The sequence below is a fragment of the Entamoeba invadens genome (assembly GCF_000330505.1).
Source record: "Entamoeba invadens IP1 unplaced genomic scaffold scaff_1105074725413, whole genome shotgun sequence".
Taxonomy (NCBI): domain Eukaryota; phylum Evosea; order Mastigamoebida; family Endamoebidae; genus Entamoeba; species Entamoeba invadens.
The window spans coordinates 1-22,432 of NW_004191644.1; the positions used below are offsets into that span (position 1 = coordinate 1).

General features: G+C 28.0%; 5 protein-coding genes across 5 annotated transcripts; 1 reads left to right on the forward strand and 4 right to left on the reverse strand.

Annotated features, from left to right (window-relative positions):
* Positions 1–5,282: 5,282 nt before the first annotated feature.
* On the reverse strand, positions 5,283–6,509 carry EIN_510920 (serine/threonine protein kinase, putative; the record flags this gene model as incomplete). The annotated part of the gene is made up of 1 exon (XM_004183171.1): positions 5,283–6,509. One exon carries the CDS (start codon positions 6,507–6,509, stop codon positions 5,283–5,285), a length of 1,227 nt encoding a protein of 408 aa, XP_004183219.1.
* Positions 6,510–8,230: 1,721 nt separating this feature from the next.
* EIN_510930 (hypothetical protein) lies at positions 8,231–8,879 on the reverse strand (the record flags this gene model as incomplete). The annotated part of the gene is made up of 2 exons (XM_004183172.1): positions 8,231–8,296; positions 8,346–8,879. 2 exons carry the CDS (start codon positions 8,877–8,879, stop codon positions 8,231–8,233), a joined length of 600 nt encoding a protein of 199 aa, XP_004183220.1.
* Positions 8,880–10,359: 1,480 nt separating this feature from the next.
* EIN_510940 (hypothetical protein) lies at positions 10,360–10,995 on the reverse strand (the record flags this gene model as incomplete). Its single annotated transcript, XM_004183173.1, has 1 exon — positions 10,360–10,995. One exon carries the CDS (start codon positions 10,993–10,995, stop codon positions 10,360–10,362), a length of 636 nt encoding a protein of 211 aa, XP_004183221.1.
* Positions 10,996–16,329: 5,334 nt separating this feature from the next.
* Positions 16,330–17,446, reverse strand: EIN_510950 (hypothetical protein; the record flags this gene model as incomplete). Its single annotated transcript, XM_004183174.1, has 3 exons — positions 16,330–16,582; positions 16,686–16,816; positions 16,940–17,446. The coding sequence occupies 3 exons, from the start codon at positions 17,444–17,446 to the stop codon at positions 16,330–16,332; spliced, it is 891 nt and encodes a 296-aa protein (XP_004183222.1).
* A 3,596-nt stretch (positions 17,447–21,042) lies between these two features.
* On the forward strand, positions 21,043–22,333 carry EIN_510960 (leucine rich repeat containing protein BspA family protein; the record flags this gene model as incomplete). The annotated part of the gene is made up of 1 exon (XM_004183175.1): positions 21,043–22,333. A coding segment is annotated over one exon (1,291 nt), but the record flags the coding sequence as incomplete, so codon positions are not given.
* Between the last annotated feature and the right edge of the window lie 99 nt (positions 22,334–22,432).

The following is a 22,432-nucleotide window of genomic DNA, read 5'->3' on the forward strand; positions in this document are numbered from 1 at the left end:
TACGGCATAATTTACTGTGGATAGGCTGAAAAGGTGTGGATGGTAAATATAGATAGACAATCTTCATTTTTACATGTCAGATGTAATGATTAACATGCCTTGTATTTATTGATGGTTTTTGTTGGTATTTGCTGTATGTTTCTATTTTAATTATTATGTATTGTTATGATTTTTTAATAACATTAATAATAACTTATTGTTACAATGTGGTAATTTGCCATTTATCTTTTTAACGTTTTTATAGTAAAAATTACATTTTATTTAACTTTGTTAATAGTATTTGTTTTGTGATTATTCTGTCATTTTTATGTTAATAACTAATGTACTATTGTAATATAATTTATTGTTATTAATTAATAGTTTAGTATAGACATAAAACCTTTGTCTTTAACATTTTCAACAAAACCAGAATATTATTTAGGATGTAATACCCGTCTTTATACGTATAATTTGCGCCAACTAAAAGAACTATATTTAACATATTTCAATTTTCAAATATTATTATTAAAATAATAAACCAATGGAATGTTTATATATATTACAATACTATTAGTAAAAAGTGATAATAAATGCATTTTTGAACCACGATTAACAAAAAAATAATATAATTGTTAATTGATATTTAAAATAAATCTTTTTTTAATGCAAAAATGGGAAATTTCCCAGATTGTAATCACATAAATCACTTTTGAAATATTTTTTCAATTAAAAAACGAAAAAAATAGTGTTACATATATCAAATAAACGGGATAATACACATAAATTTTGTTAGTAATTTTATTTGTTCATTTTGATCTATTCTTATTTTACCACTTCAAAAAGGCTGAAAATAGCGTTTTTTTACTATGAAATTATTGCAAATATTGGAAATACTCCTTATGGGGGTATTCATGTTTGTGTATCATTTTTGTCCCATAAATGATTATAAATAACAATTATTATTTTATAAAATCATAACATATGGTTTAAAACGAATATTTGGGTTTTTTTTCGACAAAAAAATAAGAGGCTATCCACACAAAATAATCCAATCCGCAGGGATTCACCATTTCCGTGTGGATACGCCATATCACGTTAACACTCTTTAAGTATAAACAGATTTTTATAAAATAGTAAATATATTTAAAAGTAATAAGTATTTTTTGGTGCGTAAAAACCTGATATTTTACATTTATTATATTTTAATAATATGCTGAATTACAACGGTTTATTTGGCAATTGTTGGACTTTTCTCCAACAATTGGATTTCAAATAGATTTTTTTTCAGTGTTCCCCAAAAAACTGTTTGTTGCAAAAACCCCAACCAACAATTTCAATTTTGGTCAGAAAATCAGATTTATCAAAATACAAGATGCAGTTTTGGGGTTGGACGATTTAATAAAGAGGCTTTTGATTAACCATGTTAATAGTCATGAAAGTGACTCCACTGCATTATTTGAGTAATTTTAGATTTAACAATATGAATAATTTGAGCATTTTGAGTTAATCTTTATTTGAAACAACACAAACAATGCAACACTAATTGAATAAATTACAAAACCCTAAAACTAAAAAGCAATGATTTCATGTATAAAGATACAACATGATTGTATTTTAGGTTAGAATATGGTTGTTTATATTATGAATTTATGATAAAAACAAAAAATAAAAAAGGGGAAAAAAAGCCATGTATAAAGAAATAATTTTATATTTTAAACATATTGTGAATAAGTTGTTTCTTCCTTTTTATTATCGGAAAAACTAACTGCTTAGAGAGTGTTACGCAACACAATGCAATCATAAATGTATCTCTGTGATCTCTCATACACTCATATATCCAAAGCAAGTATAGGCGCTTACAATCAAATGGCTTGCTTTTGGAAAAATACAATCTTATTGTAATTAGTAAAACGGTAAATATGATAAGCGCCTGGGTGTGCCATAAAGACTTTGAAAGTCTTCCCTCTATGTTGTTTAAAATTATTGAAGAAAATGATACTAAACAACTCGGTTATGACTTACCAATATCAACAATTTTATTTGGATTAAAAGTTGCATAATTAAATCGAAATGGATGATCTATCAAAATGAATACATACAACAAATGAAAATTACATAAATTACAAAATGGTATAACAACAAACTAACAAGTATTGTAAAAATAAATGTTAACATCCACAAACAGATAAAATACACAAAAAGATTGATGATTATACAGAAAAAAACAAGAAAAAAATGGGGAGAAAAAACACAAAAAGAGTCACAAAGGTATGATTGATAGATTACATCGTTTTAATTATTTTATTACTAACATTATATTTATAATAAAATGCTAAACGGATATAATTATTTTTGACATGGCATTATAGAGTATAAACACCTTTAAATTGATAATATGGACTTGTTAATTTCTCACTTGTATTCAATTGATCAATTGCTTGTAATTAACGGCAATCACAAACTTTTGTCGTGTTTTAATACACTCCTTTTACCTGCGAAGACTTCGGTGAGAGGTGTTATTTTGAATAATCAAACAACATTATACTGATGTTAACACTGAATTGTGTTGTTTACAAATCTATCCCAACCTTCGTTTAATTATTTGTATTCATTTATTTAACACCTTTAAATTTAAAACTGTTTTATATCACTCACTACCATGTGAAAAATATTTTCAATTACAAAATTATTTGCATTTTTTTTTCTATAAATACAAAAGATTCACAGAATGACTTTTTTATAATTGCATAGTATGTTATTATCAGGGCTGCAAACCTCAATTAAATAATCGTTTTTTGAAAAAGAAATAATGGTATTTTATCTTTTTGGATAAAATAAATAATCCTGTTCACAAAAGATTTTTTTTGCTCAATTTAATGAAAATAATCATAAAATTTAAAAATGCTATTTTGGGAAGGTTTTTGGATAATATGATCAAAACTGAACTTTATTTGGTTCTTCAAATAATAAGACCAAAGGTGTTTTGAAAAACAAATTATTACCAAAAAAAACAAATAAAAAATTAAATGTTTAAAACCAAAAACTAAAGAAAAATAAAACAAATAAGTTTTTGAGAACATGTGTGGTTGGATGGCATAAATAAATAATAGGAAAATGTTATTGGAATAAAGTAAAATAAAAGTGTTGTCATTACATTTTGTGTTAGAACATGACATATAATTTAACTTGTTTAAACCTTAAAGTAATCAATGTTATATTGTATTCATTAAACATGAATCAGTGTATCAAATAAAACACTAAAAGGGTTTTTATTTATTTCTCAATTTAAATATCATCATTATTAAAACTAAAATATAGAATAAAGTGATTTGAAAATTTAACACAAATTAATTTATTATAACAGTTTGTTACATTATATAAAAATTATGATATATATATTGACATTACAAGGTTGCACGATACCATATAAATTTATTTTTTTATTTTAATGTTCATTTCGTTGTGTTCTTAACAGCACATTTGATAATGAAAAACAATAACAGTTTTTATTTAAAATTCAATACAAGTTGTTAACAACTTTGGATCGAGTTGTACATAATATAACAATTTGTTTTGACTCACAAAAACAATTTATGTCATTTTAAAAATACATATTATTTATAATTAGTTATATGTATAATCCCTATCCAAACACATTTAAATGGTCGTTGAAATTTGTGTTTAATGTTATACTATTATATTATCAATTATTATTTTAAACAAATTGTTAATGTTGAATATTATAACATTTTTCTTTTTATTTTAAATTCAAAACGTGTTAGATTCAGGTAAATTATTTAAATATGTATTTTGCGTACATGTCAAATAACGATCTACTTGCTTTTACAAGTTGTACATCGTTTTGTACAATATTTAATTAAAACATTTCAAAAACCCTAATTGTTATTACATAAAAAACAAGTATGTCTGTTGATGAAAACACAATACATCAAACAATTAAATGTTCATATTTTTGTTATATAAATTATTCGAAATAGTGGTTGTGATACATTACAATTTTACATAAATAAACATTTATAAAAAACACAAAATAAAATGGTAACACATATTGTTTTTTGTCTTTTTGTTTTCTGTGTTTTTTATTTCTGAATAAATAATTATTTTTATCATAATTTACTAAACATGTTCAAAACAGAAACGTAATAATAATAAGTTTTTATTTTTTTCTTTTACCTAAACCCTTTTTTTGCCTTCATACACAAAACAATTTTTTGAAATTTTTTATTTATTTTTGTATCAACTCAAATTTGAATTGTATATTTTATAGTCACACAAATAAACATGAATGAGTTTGTTTGTGTAAAACAAGAGCAAAGCTTAAAAAGAAAGATGGGGTCTAATGATGGTTTGATATATTTGGTTGTTTTTTTATAAAGAGTATTTTGTCATTTGATTATGAAGATTAGTGTTTATGTAGTCGTTATATTTATTAATGTGACTATTTGACGTTGTTTGTTATTAAGTGGATTGACGATGTAGCGTTTTTTATTTTAAATAATGAAACATTAAAAAGCGATATGAAATTTCATCCAAAAAGATTATTTTTGAACAATCTTAGTTAATTGAGTTCTCATTTGTTAAGTATTTTAAGTAAAATAAAACTGACTATTGGCCGGTTTGGTTTAGAAAGGGGTTTTTGAATAAAAAATAATAAAAAATGATTTGGACAATTTCCTTTTTACTTATTTTTCTTCTTAAAAAAAAGTTTTGGGTTGTGAAAGTGTTAAGTATTTTTTGTTTGACACAAACAACAAACTATTACCATTTGGTTAATTTACTACGTTTTAAAACTATTAAAAAACATGGAGATTTGTTATGGCTTTTCAAAATTACATGAAACTATACTTTCTATTCCTCATTATTTAAATGGTTTTCTTTTTTACCATCATTTTAGAATGTGTATAGTTTGGACGATTTTGCGGCTAGCCAGTTTTTTTCACTACTGGCTGACAAATCCTAATTAATTTATTGAACAAATTAATAATAATAGTTCCAAACACAAATTCTGGCTGAAAATATTTAAAAATTAACACGGGCTAGCCACCAGTTGAATCCGGTTATTATATTGTTGTTTTTGATTATTTTTCCATAAAAACAAATTAAAAAATATAGTTAAATATATTAATATTATATAGTTAATTATAAATAGTTTTTATAGTATTTAATAAATTAAATAATCAAAAATATAACAATTTAATCCATAAAAATTTATCTAAAATGTAAACTTTAATAAATTATCAAATGAACCAAAATCTAACATCAAGTTTAAAATAAAAACACGATTACACAAACAAGTTTTCAAGTCTTTCCACAAGGTCTTCAACTTTAATTCGTTCTTCTGCTTTTTGTTTCCAACACATTTTTATAATTTCGAATTCCTTATCACCGATTGTATCAGGTTTTTGCATTCGATTACCTTTAGTTACAAAATTCACAACATTCCATGGGTATTTAAAAGTGTCACTTTGATATGCAAACTTTCCATTCAAACACTCGTACATTGTCATTCCAAACGAATAGATATCTGCTGGCATTTTATACTTATCTTTTGAGAATATTTCTGGAGCCATATATGCTGGTGTACCAATGCCATTGGTGAAAGTCATGTTAGTCATCATCATATTTACATTTCTTGCACTCCCAAAGTCGGTCAATTTTGCATTAGCCTTTTCATTCACATTGAATGAGAATATGAGAATGTTGTCTGGTTTGATGTCTCTGTGTAATATTCCATTTAAATGTAAATACTCAAGTCCTCTTGCTGCATTCAACAACATTCGTATTAATACTTTTAATTCAATTTTCTCCTCTCTTTTAATCACTCCAAACAAAGAACCATATGCAGCAAATTCAGTGACTACACAAATTTTATTTGGAATAAAAACCGCGCCATAGAAATGAACAATATATTCACTTCTAAATTTAGCAAGCATGTTCACTTCTTTCATAAATTCCTTCATTTGGTCAAAATCATCAGAAATGATCCGTCGCATCTTTTTTACTGCCACGACATTTCCTCTGAATTTTCCTTTGTAAACTACACCAAAAGAGCCCGAACCAAGTTCGTTTTCTAGTGTTATTTCGTCGGGATCCAACTTTGTGGATATCTCACTTTTGGCTTTGACTCTGATCGAATTAAAAATGTCCAAATTACTTTGTAAATTTTTAGAGACTATCAACACCTCACTTTTAATTTTAAGTGTACACCGAATTAATAAAAGAATTTCAACTTCACACGCATAGCCTCGTTTTAATGTGACTATTTCTGGGTTCATCCGGAGTCGAAATTTCTCATTCTGCTCTTTTAGTGTAAACTGAATTTTAACAGCACGTTCTTTTGAATTGCCAACACAAAGAAGTTGTCGAATTTCTTTGTCGACTGGTATCTCTTCTATTTCACTGTTGAAATCAATTTCTGATAAATTACAGCACAATCCACCTCGAATGGTAGTGAATCGGACATTAGAATTTTTCATGTGGAATATAGTTGTAGTTGGATTTTTATTCATTTTTCGTTGTATAGTCTTGACACCTTCAAACACAACAAGAATGAGCAAAAATAGAATAAAAGCAGCAAACAAAACAATCATAACAATGACCCACCACACTGGCGAACTTTGACAAAAGTCGCCAATAATGTTTGGGACACTCCAGAATGAACATTTAGAACATTTTGAATCTTTTGATTTTATACACTTTTTAATTGTTGTGAAATTTACACATCTTTGATTGGATAAAACATTGTTTTTTATACAACTTGTGCATTGGGTTTTGGAGTAACACGTCTCACATGAAGAGTTGCATTTTTCACATTGATTGCCGTTGACAATATAAAATCCATTTGAACATGTCGAACAACCATTTGTAGTTACACTTACTGAACACCCCAAAAGCGAGTTTCGAGGTAAACAATCATTGTTTGAAGTTTTATAATTTGTCGTGTTACAAGTCAAACACCCTGTTTTAGTGTTACATGACCCACACTTCTCTTCACATTTAAAACAGTCAAGACCTACTCTGTAAAAACCAGTGTTACATTGCAAACAACCGTTGCCATCAACAGAAAATATACAACAACTATCCTTTACTAAGTCATGAGATACACATGTATTTTGACTTAAATATAAACCAGTTGGACATTTGGTGCATTTACTCGAATTTTCAAAACATGTTAAACAAGACGAACTGCACTCTTCGCATTCATTAGTAACAGTGGATTTGTAATATCCAGGCTTACAACGAAGACACCCATATTTGGATGGGGCGGAACATGTTGAATTCGATGAGACAATAGAAACACAACTTCCATTGTCTTCTAAATAAAAATTTGAATTGCATAAAATGCATTTTTTATTTACCGAAGTTGAACAAAAAGGAATGGTGGTGGAGAGACATAGACCGTTACTATCTGTTGTGTAAGAATCACAAAAAGTTGATACACAAGTGCCACTTTCATCGAATGTATTATCTATCAAACACTTTGTAACTTTGTCTTTTTCACAATACTCACTTTTGGAATATAAAGAGTCACACAAATTACAAAAAGTGCCATTTGTAAGATATCCAATTGTACAAGAAAGAACAGTTGAGTCACTTTTAAGTAACACATTTGAAGGAAGATGTACACATTTTCCGTTCACGTTGAGTAAATTTTGAGTGGGGTCGCACAACTCACAGATTTCAGAAGTAACAGTAACTTGACAATTATTCAAAGGGTTAATACAATGCCCCAATTTAAGTGAATATCCATCTGAACATTTAATACAATGCATACCATTAGTAATAACACAACCCTCTTCTCGTTGGCAAATTCCATCAATAAAAAGAAACTCTGACGAACATTTTAAACACGTGTCAGATGAATAGGTGGAACACAAATCACAATTTGTAAACTGGCACTTTTCACATGTTTTTGTTGCTTCATTTAATCCACCAGAAATGCAAGAAATGTCTTGAAGACAGACGAACTTGTTGTTCTCAAAAAGTCCAATTTTGCATGAATAATTGTCGAACACAAAACTTGCAGTTGATACCACCAAAAGTCTTTTTATAAGATGAAATGTTTGAAGTTTCACTTGGAACTTCGACTTTACTGTAATTGTGAAATTTTCACTTTCGACATTTGACAATGAAAATAATTTGTCTTCAATTTGTATGACATTATCTTCATCATTTAAAAACAGCCTTTGGTTAAACACTTCCACGTGTTTTCTTGTTGTTTGAAAATCGACTACAATTTCATGAAGTTCATGAATTGGAGTAATAAAGCAGTTTTCATCACATGGGCAATACGGTTCTATAAAATATTCTTTACTTAGAAAAGTGTTGTTTAAATGACAGAAAACGTTGTTAGAGTCTCCATATCTGAGTAATTTTCTTCCAAACAAAAATTTGTAATTCGAATTGTTTGGTAAAATTGCAATTATTTGCGAGTCAGAAAAGACTAAGTCACAATTTCCAAGTTGCTCTATTTTGGATGGTAACACAACTTTTTGTGCATTAAAAAGTGGGACATCGTGATAACTTCTTTGTTGCGATTTTAAAGTACAACCAGTTATATTAACATATTCGGCTTGAATGAAACTTTTACTGTCGATTTCAAGAATTGTGTTTTGACACTCAAAATTTTGAGCTGAAATTTTGATTTCAATTTGTTTGCTTGTGACAAGAAATTTAGAATAACTTGTCATTGAGAAGTTCACTGCTAGAACTTGTGAGTTCTCTGAAACTCTTAGATTTCCAACATCGAAAGATAATATTGTTGAATTGAAGAGAGCTTTTCCATCCAAAGAAAGAAGTCCATTGCCATTAAAAAAGGCAGCGGTAGTTTGCATCGTTGCACAGTCATGCATATATATCTCGCCATTATCAACTCCCATTAAAAGGGGTGCTACTATTAGAGATGAATTGAATAAATTGATACTTGCAAAATTCATTAGTTCAACCATAGAAACTGAATTAAATTGTGACTCGTCAAAGAGTGACATATTAACATAATTAATTAAATCAGTCTGACCTTTTGTATATAAAACAGAATTTCCATGTAACTTTAGAGCTGATCCATATAATACAAACAATGGCTGGTTAATCATAGCTTTTGATGAGTTGAAAAGAGTTACAGTTCCATTGTACATAATATTAAACGTGCTATATACAAAAAGTTGTGAGTTGTCAAATAAAGAAAAATTGCTAAAAGAAATAACGTTGAATATTTGTGTTTGATATTTTGAAAAATTAAACATGTTAATAACACCCCTCATTTCTAAAAATAGATTCGATGTTGAGTTGATTATCGACGCATCGTACAATTCTAAAATGCCAGTGTTATTGATGTTTATATCACCGAAACTCTTTATCACTGAATCACCAACAACAATTAATTTTCCTTTTGAATTAACAATAATAGGTTTTGAAGACACACACGACTCTTTTTGTGTTAAAATAGTGTTAATTGTTTGTGAAAAAGTGCAGTTCATACTTGTGTTTGCTGCTATTATCTGTTGTAAGAGTACAATAAAAAGTAGCCCCATTCTTTAACACAGAAAGGATGAGAATTTGGTTTTAAAGATAAAATTTAAAAAAAATGTATTTAAAAATCTACTAATCTACTAAAACAAATGCTATATAACATTATAATTTATACAATTCAGTTACTATAGTCATACTAAACAAATATTATAAACCACTCCAGATGCCTGGACATAAATAATTTTATAAATTGAAAGCATTTAGTTAACATAATGAATTATTTTAAATTAATAAATCAGGTAATTATTTATATTTTTTAAAATAGCCATTCTCTTGTATACCCCATTCTTTTTTCAAAAGAAATAAAATGCAAAAGAATCTACTTCACCAAATTAATTGTTTTTTTATTTAGATTAGATGGCAAACTCGAATTTTTTTGTTATTTTCCTTTTTGATTTAAAAAATGAATAAAATCATACATAATTTGAGTGTTTTTATTAATTTTTTAAATCTAAAAGGAATAAAACATCAAAAATTCGTTTCAAAAGAAGTTTATCGAATTAGAAATGCACAACTATACAATTTTAGATGTTTTTATTAAAATAATAGTTATTATTCTCAATTAAATATCATCAATTAATATCAATTGGAAGTCATATTAATTACTAAACAACACCTTTTTTCAGGCGTTTCCAAAATAATTAGTGCAGAAAATGTGGTGTTATAACGTACAAATTTATAAGAAAAAATGTTCATTTTGGTTTAAATGGTGACGTGGGTATTAGGATTGTGATTTTGGAAACCTCTGCCTTTTTTATTGTTTTCCTAGTTTGTTTTATTATTATTTAGTTGTATTATAATAAAATGAATGAATTAGTGTTGAATTAATACTCATTTTCCAAGCACTTTAAGCCATTTAGAAGTGGACACTGCGCCTTCTAGTTGGACTTCTTTTCCACTCGGAAGATGAACGATAAAGAAAGGAACTCCACCGACACCGTCTTCGCTCCATTTGTGGTATTCATTCAACACTTCCCTCTTATTCACACTTTGGTCGTCGATGATGTTCTCCGCCTCTTTTAAGTCGAGTCCACATCTCTCGGCAGCTTCCATCAACCCTTTCTTCACACTCAAATTCTTTCCTTCCTCATAATTCATCTCGAAGAAGATACCCATTAATTCACCACCTTTCCCTACAGTGTTGGCATACCACATAAGACGATGACAGTGTAATGAATATGGCCAATACTTCCAAGCTTTAAATGTACACCCATCATTGAGCGAGTCACGTTTCATTGAATATACCCAACCATCACCTCCCCATCGCCGGACGTTGTACGCCATATACTCTTCTCCATCTTTTTGTGTGCCTGTGTCTATTATAAATGGGTGGTATGTGTATGTGATTTTCTTTGTTGTAGAAAGTTGAGTAATTGCATTAATAAGACGACGACGACCGACGTAACACCATGGACAACTCACATCGCTGACTACGTCAATGTGGATCTCGGGAAGTGATGTGCTCATTACTTATTATTAGTTGTTTTTAATAATTTGGTTAAAAATAATTATACTATAAATAATTATATAATTATAATTATTTTTATTAAACGAAAAAGATGGTTAAAGTTATAAATAAATAGATAAATTTAATAAATACTATGGTTTATTCATTTTTGACATTTAAACTATCATTATAATTAAAACAAATTATAATGGAATTAGATAAAACTAAGTTAGTGCTTCGCAGTTATTTAACTGATTTTTTTTCCTGAAAAAAAAACGTAAAGGGGTGGAAAAAAACGGCTTTTGATAATTTAATAGTAAAATGATAATATGATTATAGTTTTTTGTATGGTTTATTTTTTTCCTTTTCCTCGATTTGATTCAAAAAAACAAGGTTTACAAGAATATCTATTACTTTTTCAAGATGCCGATGTTTGTTATTGAAATTTGGAAATTATTTTTTATGTAAAGTAAAGGCTGGATTTGCCGAATGATAAAAAGAGGAGCAAGAAAGATTGACTTCGAAACTGTTCTTTGAGGTCGAAATAACCAAAAAACATCTTAAAATTAATATAATTAAGTGAAAAAATAATGAACTTTTTATTAAATATTTTTTCAATTTTTTGCAGAAATAAAAAACTCAAAAACACCAACTCGCGAGTGTACCTTTTTTCACACCCCCTTTCACTCTTTAATATTTTTTTCAATTTTTTTAATCATCCATTAAACAAATACTCAACAGTCAAATCTATTACCTCTCGAGCAACATAGTAAATGTATAACCTAGCACATGTTTTTAATACACCACTTTTCAATGTCTCTCAGCAAAGACAGACTGCACCTTTATTTCACACCCCCTCTTGTTGGATTCCTCATTCGCTCATAAATGCATTTCAAAGCCAAACTGAAAAAAAAGCACTTTGGACTTACTCACCAACTGAACGTGAGTGCATCCATTCCCAGCGGTTTTTCAAGTGCCTGTCAAGCAAGCGATAAATGACTCGTTATTTTGTTGTACTTGCTTTTTTGAAACTTTTTATAAAATAAACGAAGCAATTTATTAATATTGGTCAATAAAAACAATGTAAGACGGATAATTTTGTGTAAATTATTAGAAGCGGTAAAAGGGTGCTGCACATGTCCGTTAGAATTTCTCGTGTTTTTTGCTTTTTCCACCAAAACCTCAAATATTTAAAGCAAATTGAAACTTTGGTTATAATTGTGTGTAATTTTATCAGGAAATGGTAGTAAAGCGGTTTTTCCCGCCGTGCAGAGAAATGTTAAAAAAGACTGGGAGGATACTGTGGACGATCCGAAAGTGCGGCAATCATTTCTGCATGGTAAATAAATTCAAGTTTATTGTGTGTTTTTGTATGTTATTCAATACATTTGGTTAAAAATATTTGCATTCCGAGAAAAAACACACTATTTTTTCACAATTTAAAAGGCAATATTTAGTTATTGGATAAGTTTTTATAATAAAACAATAAGAATTTGGTTACGAAAAGACAAAAGGATCTAAAGCGGTTTTTCGCCACCGTATTATTTTTTATTTTAAAACTCGGCAAAATGCCAAAAACGTTATTTTTCTATACAATAAAACAAGTAAATGGTAGTGAAGCGGTTTTTCCCGCCAGCCAAAATGCTTGCCCAAAAGTGCATTTCAATAAAAATTGTTGAAAACATTGTGGAGACAATGACTGTTATCAGCCCAATACGTTATTAAGAAGACATGGTGCCAAAGTGAAAGTTGATGTGTTATTTATTTTAGAGGGGTTCTTAACCCTTTATCCACTAATTATAAAATAATGATATTCAACAACTTTCTTACTATTTAATGGACTATCTTGTTTATTTTATTACAGTAAATATATGTAACATTTTGGGATTTTCGCACATACTTTTATAAAGAAGAAGAAAATAACTAAAAACATTAATTATTTTATTATAATTTATACTATAATTTGTTTCAAAAATTGAATTAAATGGTGAGTCTGAAAAGTAATGAAAACTACTCAACACTTGAAAGTTTAAAAGAAATACACAACTATAACCACGGCTTCGATACGTTGTGTCAAATGAATCAATTCATGATCATTCTATGGGTGTCATGCAATTTAAGTTGACAATAAGAAAAATATAAGTCATCGTTTTTAACTATTTTATAATAGTAAATAAACTATTTATTAACCAGTTTTTCTAAAATACGATTTTAGTTACATAAATGGTTAAATTATAATTAGATAATAGTTTTTAAATATAATAATTTATAAATCTAAATTTATTTATCGCAACATCAATTATTTAAATTGATTAAAAATAATATTAACAAACAACAAATTTATTAATTAATAACAAAGTTATTTTTCATTTGATAATATACAAGTAAATTATAAAAACAATTCTTTAACTTTACTAACAATAAAAATTAAAAAAAAGTCTTTTATCTCAACAAAACAAAGTAACTATAAAATTTTTAGATTAAAAAAACTCTTGTTAAATTTTGAAATAAAAATAATAATTAATCAATAAAATTTAACAATAATATAAAAAACAATATCAATAGCCGATAAAATAAACTCTTTTATAAACCTTTTTAAACAATGTCCCAACCTTCTTCCAAGCCCCCTCAATTAAATAAAGAATATAAAAAAAGTTCCAAAAACATGAAAGTTTAAAAATGATTGGTCCGAAAATTCCTGTTAGTCAAAGGGCTGAACAATACCTAATTAATTGCCCTATTATTTTCAAAGCTTTCCAAAACCTCGAGATAAAAATAAAAAAAGAATCTTTTCCCACTTTTAGAGAGCAAGTGCGGTTTTCATTAAACTATCTTTCTAATGTACCAATTAATGAGTTTAAAGGAACTAAAAAATCAATCAGAGTGGCACTTGAGTATTTTTTCGGGACTTTTAAGGAATCGGGTGTGAATTCCCAAATTCAAAAAATACGAAAAGAAGACAAAAATGGAAAAATTTCGGAAAAGGGAAGAAAACGACTTCTTTCAGATGAAGAAGTTCTAAAAATAGCAGAAGAAATGAAAGAAACCAAAAAAGCAAAACCAGAAGAAATTGGACTTTTCATGTTTGAAAATTTCGGCAAAACAACGGGAACAAGGCAATTAAATAAAGTCCTTAAATTAATCCCAGGAATTGAAACAAAAAAAGCCCAAGTTATGGAAACAAAACGAGCAGAGGTATCACAAACTGCCATCCTGCAGTATTACTCGGAATTAAAAAGAAAAATGGATGGATGCAGATTTGAGCTTGTTTTTAACTTAGATGAAGTTGGATTCGATGAATGGGTTGATTCAAGAACCCGAGTTGTCTACATGTCAGTCGAATCGGGGGAGCAAGTTTTTAACGAAGTCGACAGAGATGGTTCTAGAACGAGTCTTTTGTGTTGTGGTTGTCTAGATGGGACAAAAATGATACCCCTTGTTGTTACCAAAAGACTCACCATCGAAGACAAGCTAATTGTGGAACTCAAGAGTCGTGCTATTATTAGATACCAAAAATCAGGTGTTCTAAATACGGAATTATACACCTTGTGGCTCAAACAAGTGTTTTTCCCGAATATTAAGGAAAAAAGAAACAGAATGGGTGCGAGAGTTGATACAAAGGCGTACCTAATTATTGACGGCTTTTCGGGCCATTTCAGTGATGAAATTGAAGCGTTATTTCGGGAAAATTGTGTTGAAATTATAAAGGAAGTCCCCACAGTTCCCATTTATGTCAGCCTATGGATCTGGGAATTTTCGGGAAACAAAAAACTTTCCTTGAGGACAAAAACAATTTGATGTTACACAAAATTTCATTAAGTGAAAAAGAAAATGAAAAGGGTGACGAAAAGGTCCAAAGAAACGGGAAAATTCTCAAAATGAACTCACCCGAGTTCAAAAATGCATTGAAAAAATTTGCAAAGCTCTCAGAGGAAGACAAAATTAGGCAGCTTGTTTACTCATGGGAAGTAGTGTCTGATGGCGAAACAATGACCAGCGCCTTCAAACAGGCTGGTATAATATACGTGGTTCAACACCCATCAAAAGAAGAGTTGGAAAACATGAGACGTGTCAACCCCAACTTCAACACTGTAGACCTTCTTAAAGGTGTTGCAAAAGTTGACATGTCTTATGCCAGAGAGGTTTGCTCTTTTCTTGGTAAGGATCCAAAAAGAAAAGAAACCAAAACTGTTAGAGTCTCCATTGAAAATTTTACTGATAGAGAGCACAGGCTCGATATTGAAAAACTTATGAAAATCAAAAAGGATGAAAAGAACAAAATTTCAAATGAAAAGAAACCTCGAAAAGAAAAAAATAACTTGGTTTTATTTTTTTATTTTTTTAATTAAATTTTCTATTTATTATTATTGCGTTTTATCGCAATAAAAATCTGTAAAATATAAATTTTTAAAGTTCTAATAATCAAAAAATGGAGAAGGGTATAAAAGAGAACTTGTAAAGTGTAAATTACAAAATATAACGTTTAATGCGAAGTTAAACAATTTTTGTTTGTTTATTAGACAGCAACACAATGAAGAAAATGATATTAAAGTGATAAATTTAAAGTGACGACAAGGAAAAAGCCGATAAGGAAGATAACAACATTCATTCTAGTTTTATTTATTTATTAAAATTATCAAACTTAATGTTTATTTATTTATTTGAAAACGAATGTATTTTTGGTTAAATATCTTTATTATGTTGGTAATATCCCGTTTACTTACAAATAAATTCTGTAATAACTCAACTATTAACCGTAATATAAATAGACTTTAACTGCCTTCTTCTTAACACTTCGAAAAAATGCTCAGGCAAAATGAAAATGATGTTTTTTTCTTTTTGTTTAAATAAAAAAATAAAATCAAATAACATTTAGAAAACATTTTACCATTATTCACCAAAAATTATTAAAAGCGGTTTTTTTCCTGAAGCGGTTTTTTCCACCCCTTTATTATAATAATAATTTTATAAAAAAAGCAAAGCCCCTCCCCTATAAATATGTAAAAAACGCTTTGAATATTGTACGATACAGAGAAATGATTTTCAGAGATCACAAAAGAAACAGAAAAATAACAAAGAAAATAAATAGATTATTAACAATAATAAAACCTATAAAACCAAAGAAGTAATTTACTCCATTTCCATCAATGATTCTGTCAATTCATTGAGGAAATTCAACCTGTCTACCTTATCGTGGTGATGATGATATACCTTGTAGGCATTGAGGGCAGCGATGTCAAGTAAATCATAAAGTATTCTCACATTCCATCTTGAAGTGCGCCTTCTACAAGTGTAAGTATGTATCATCTGATCTGCACTATCAACACCTCCCATTGTCGCATTGTATTGTTTTATCACAATGGTTTGTGTACACTCACAAGTTTGCCATCCTTTGCCCTCACTTGCTCCTGAACGGCGTACAACTCTTTAGCATTATGCATCGTCGTCATAATGAGCACGAAGGTCTTTTTTTCGTAATAGTAAGAAAGCAGTTTGCATACACCCTTTGTATACATTTCCGTTGAATCTGCCTTACTTGTAGTAGCTTTCTTATCATCATTGGGGTCATACCGTTTGATTTGCTTGGCTTCTTCTGGTACCTCAACTCTGTTTTTTTCGCACAGTCCCAAGCAATGTTGAACCATATTGAGCCAAATAATGTGCCAATCTTAAGCTGCAGAAAAAGTTGTCACATACAACTGTCACAAACTTTCCCATACACAATTGTGGAGCTACCATATCTATCGTCACCCGAAATCCTTGATTTTCTTCCTTATTGTCGCATTTTCCACAGTACATCTGTAGGTTTATAACCATACCACTTCCACAATCACAGCACATCTTTTTGTTATTCATTGAACATATTATCAAACACAATATTAACAACAAGTCAATTACTGATGTATATCTCTCAACACCGTGAATCTCCGACTTCATTGATTATTCTTACAACAAAAAACAAACCCAAAACTTGATGCCGTAACGCTGAGGTTTGGACTTGATGAATACCTTTGCCCATATCTTTCCCTTGAATGCGCAAAGGTGTTCATCAACCAATAGCGTGGTGCTCGGTGTAAAGTATTTGTTGTTCACTAAGTTGTGAATAAAAGCTTCCAACACTTCCCTAATTTTTCCAAACTTGTCATTCGAGTTTGGCGTGTTTGATGCTTTGATTAACCCCTTTTCTATAGTCTCTTCATCATTTACTTTTTGTCTCACTTCAACATCCTTTTTTAGCTTCTCTTCGGTCGGGTCAACAGGATGTTTTTTGACCCACTCATCACAACTCAAATAGTCTTCTTCATCAGTCTCTTCTTTATTCTCTGGAATTTCCTCTTCATCTGATGCACTGTCCTCACTCTCTACTTCATCACCTATAAAACAACTCTCTTTCTCAACTTCATCCGGAAAAGTTGTGACATCGTAAGTCTTGATGTTAGCATTGATAAGTTGAAAAACATTTCTGGGCATAGCTTTACCATAAATATTTGGTTTCCCGTGTTTTTCGTTCCAAAGCTCGGAAATTGGATTCTTTATGTCATGGTGTGCTCCCATATATAGTAAAATGCCGAAATATCGTATAATGTCTATTGTTGTTATTTGGGGTTTACTTTTTTCCTAATAATTTGGCGTTGGTAAATGCTGTTATTTTTGGACTAAATTTTTGTCAAAAAACCCAAAAAACAAGTCAGAAGCAGTCGAATTACAAAATTCTGTTTTATAGTCAGCACCCACCTCCGCAACCTTCCTTTTGAACTTTTTCTTTTCTTTGTTGATGGGGCCCATTGCTTTCCACTTGTAGTCACCAACAATCAAGTCTTCCATGTGATAAGAACGAGTTTGGATGTTTTTTTGTAACACGAATGTTGGTATAATGGTTTTATAATAGTTTAATTATTATATTACATAATTCAAATTAAATTAATGAAAATATATTATAATAACATTTAAAACAAAATAACATTCATTATACTTTATAAAAATACTTTAAATAAAAATAAATATAAACAACAACCCTGAAAGTTGAACTGAAAAATAATATGGAAATAACACCAAAAGGATGACATAACATAAACATGTTAACGAAGAATGGGTAAATGTATACACAAGCACGCAAATACAACTTTTTGTACTCAAATGTAATAGTTTGTTTATAGTTTCTATGTGCTCTGTCAGATACTAACAAACAGATTCGTAATTCTCAAAAATGTACTTGTAAACCTTTCATCTTAAATGTTTGTTTTTGAGTGAATTTTAATTATCAATAACTATGAGGGGGTAAAATTCTGCAGTGTTTCATGAATATACACAGTCAAATGAACACACAAAAATATATTTGAACAAATATACGTAGTAGATAATGAGTGAAAAGAACAACTTTTATCTGCTTTGGACTGATGTTTGTTGATGTTTATTTATTTTCATTTTATATATACTTGTTATGATGTAATATCTTTTGTCTATAACCAAAATAAACGATAAAAGCGTCGAAAACGAAATTATATAACAGAAATGAAGAAGAGTGATATGATTATACACGAAATAGACAAAAAGAAAAGTGAAAATGTTCAATGAATTAGCATGTAACACACATAACCCCACATAAGGGTTCAACGAATAAACTATACTTTTAAATTTAAACCAATTATAATAATTAATCGTTTTAGTTGTCATTAAAAAAATATATAATAAAAAACTATACTTTATGAATTGTAAACTTCAATTTTTAAATTCTTTTTCGTATCTTCGAAACATTTGGCATTTTTAACACTTGTTATACTTTTTGATTTATTTTTTATTATAAACAACAAGTAATAGTTATATTCGATACAAAATTGCTACTCACTTATTCAGTTTTTCTGTTGTTTTGAAAAAAAATGACGGTTATTTGTTTATACATTATTTTTACTGGCTTTCATGAACTATAAAATGGTAATTTTCCTGTCAACTTTTCAGAATTTTGGAATTGGGTTTTGTTTTTTTGAAAATTTTTAAAAAAATAAAAATTAAATTTTGTTGATTTCTGGTACTGGAAAAGTTAAAAGTTTTTATTTTTTATTCAAATTGTATGATATTTCATAATAAATGTAAAAGTAAACAGTAATTTTTTATGATTCTTTTTTTATAAAATCATCAACAAATTATAATTAAATTAGTCTTTATTTTACATTCATAATTGTTGTGATTTTAAAGAAATACAATGGTTTCATTTTGTGTGTTGTGAGATGAAAAATTTATTATGATAAGCAAGTAAAAATAAAAAAATAAATAACACTTGTATATAATTGTAAACAAAAAGTTGTTGTATAAAATTTGTGGATAACGACGCAGTGACTAATTTAAAAAAGTATTATACTACGACAAATTCTTTGATATTTTTCATTGAACAAACGATATGTCACAATTATGTAACATTAGCCTCATTCAGAAATTAAATTATTTATCTCTTAATATTTTATCAAAAAACATATCAATAATAATCTACATGAATGTTTATTATTATTTAAACAATCAATTATTTTGTAATACCACTAACTTTGTTTTTGTAATTAATTAAAATGTATACAACTTAGAGACAACTTTAAACGTGTAAAATTATACATATATTTTTAATCGACTTTATTTGTTTAAATCACGTTTTTTAAATAATTAACTGAATAAATTAATTTCATAATATAAATTATTCAATATAACCCAATTAATTATTTTCATTGTTTGTGTTGTCATTGATATTTTACATGATATCTTGGTTATAAACAATTGTAAGCCGTTTAATGTCGTGTTGATCATATTCTGAAATGAGATTATGTTCGAACATGTTAATATTTAACACGATTAAATGGTCGTTATATTTAGCTGTGTTTGTAGTCAAAGTGTACTTTATTGTTATTGTGTCTTTGTTATTCGTTGATTTTTTGTATGTATTATTGTAATTTATAAACAATTAAACCAGTTGTTTGGTTATGACAAATGTATGCAATTGTTCTAGATGACGAAAAACAATTTTATCATTATGGTTATATATTATTCATTGTTTTTACTTTAAAATATTGTTCGTTTAATTCAAATATCTTTGATTAAATAACTCATTTATTATTTATTGTATTTTTTATTAACTGTTCAAAATAAAAATTAATACATTTTTAAAAAATGTAATATAAAATACAAATGTGTAACAACACCTTCACTTTATTGTATTTGTATGTCGATATCTTTCGTGTTGACAACGATATAATTATTGAACACAATAAGTAATATTTTAAATCAATTAATCGAATTGTTTTTATTTTTTTCATTTATGAAAACTGTAATTTAATAACAAAAATAATTTAAGTAAGTCAAAATGTTATTTATTTTGTTATTTATTTTTGTTTTTTCATCACAATCCAGAAATAAATTATTTTATTAATGGAAAATTTGTTCAAATGGTCAAGTTTTTGATTGAGTGGATACTTATATAGCAATTTAAATAAAAACTATATTTTATTATTTTGAAGAAATTTTATTTTATTTTATTATTTAAAAAACCATTGAAATAGTAAATTGTTTTTTTAGTGAGTTACTTTTATAAAAGTGAGTCAAAAGCGAAGTAGTGAGTCAAATTTTGGCAAGTGAGTAATAAAATAAAAAAGTGAGTCAATAGGTATATTATAAAATTAAGAGATATTTCTTTATCTTTTAATTTTATTTTAATTAAAAAAATAATAAGTTATTAAATTAAGTATTTATAATAAATTAAACAATTTTTTAATAATAATTGTGTTGTGATAGACAAAATAATTTCGAAGAATCACGATACTTATTTGATAAAGTTTTTTGTTTTAATTTGGTTTTATTTTATTTTCAGTGTTTTTCACTTTAATTATAAATTTATTATTAAATAATTATTATTTTATTATATTGACTATTTTTAAAAACAAATGTGTATTTTTGGTAAAATATTTTTTTACCAACAATCAAAAACATCATTTGAAATTGTTTTAACCAATGAATCATCATCTAAAAATATATAAACTTCCTTTTTATTTTCAGTATTTAAAATTCAAACTATCACTTAATAATTATAGATGTCCAAACTTGACAGTTACCATGTCATGATAGTCTCAAAGTATTTCACAACAATAGAAAACCTTGTCAACATTGAATTTGTATGCAAAAAGTACAAAGGCAACATAGAGAAGTTTCATTTCAATCCAATTCCATTGAATCACAAAACTATCAAATACTTTACAAACATCGAGACACTTCACTTGTGGAATAAAGAAAACGAGAATTTTGGTAATGAATTTTTTGTTAATACTGAACACTCTGGAACAACAGAAAATATCAACAAAAACCAAAACATTGAATTGAAAATCGTTTTTTATCGAATTGTAGTGTGGTTCAATGTTGATTATACAACAGTTGACACAAACAGTAATAAAAACATCGAATTTAAGAATGTTACTTATACCGATAATGATAGAAATAAATATGGTAATAATTTACCACTAATTGTAACATCACTTGGTAAATGGTGTTTTTATAACTGTACAAATTTAAACAGTGTTGTGATACCATTGAGTGTCACATCACTTAATGATGAATGTTTTAATGGATGCAACAATTTGAGTAATGTGGTTATACCATCAAAAGTTATATCACTTGGTATTGAATGTTTTATTTACTGCGGCAGTCTAGTCAACGTTACAATACCACCAAGTGTAAAATCAATTGGTAATTTTTGTTTTTATAGATGTTGTAGGCTAGGCAGTGTGTTAATACCATCAAGTGTGACATCAATCGGTAACTCCTGTTTTAGTGAATGTGATCATCTTACCAGTGTAGTTATACCACATTTTATAGACGTTATTATTGGAAATAGATGCTTGTTTGGGTATGAAACATTGAGCAGTGTAGCAATACCAACAAGTGTAATTATGATCAACAATAAAAAGTTAAACAACGAATATAAGTGTACTGAGTTTGATATACCATCCTGTTTTACATCAATAAGTGACAACTGTTTTTATGGATGTGATACTCTGAACAAAGTGACAATACCATCAAGTGTTAAATCAATTGGTGAGAGATGTTTTTGGGAATGTGATAGTCTAAGAAATGTAATAATACCACCAAGTGTTATATCAATTGGTGAAGCCTGTTTTTGTCGATGTTGCTTTTTGAAAAATGTAGTTATACTATCGAGTGTAAAATCAATTGGAGATCATTCTTTTTGTGGATGTAGCAGTCTTATCAATGTGACAATACCGTCAAGTGTGACATCACTTGGTAAGTGGTGTTTCGCTAGTTGTACAAATTTGACCAGTGTGGATATACCATCAACCATGACATCATTTGGCACGAATTGTTTTGATTGTTGTTTTAATCTCAAAACTAGAAACCACAACTAAGTTTGACATCAATGAATGACAAATGTTCACCAGACACATTATCATTATTTTCAATTAAAATAAT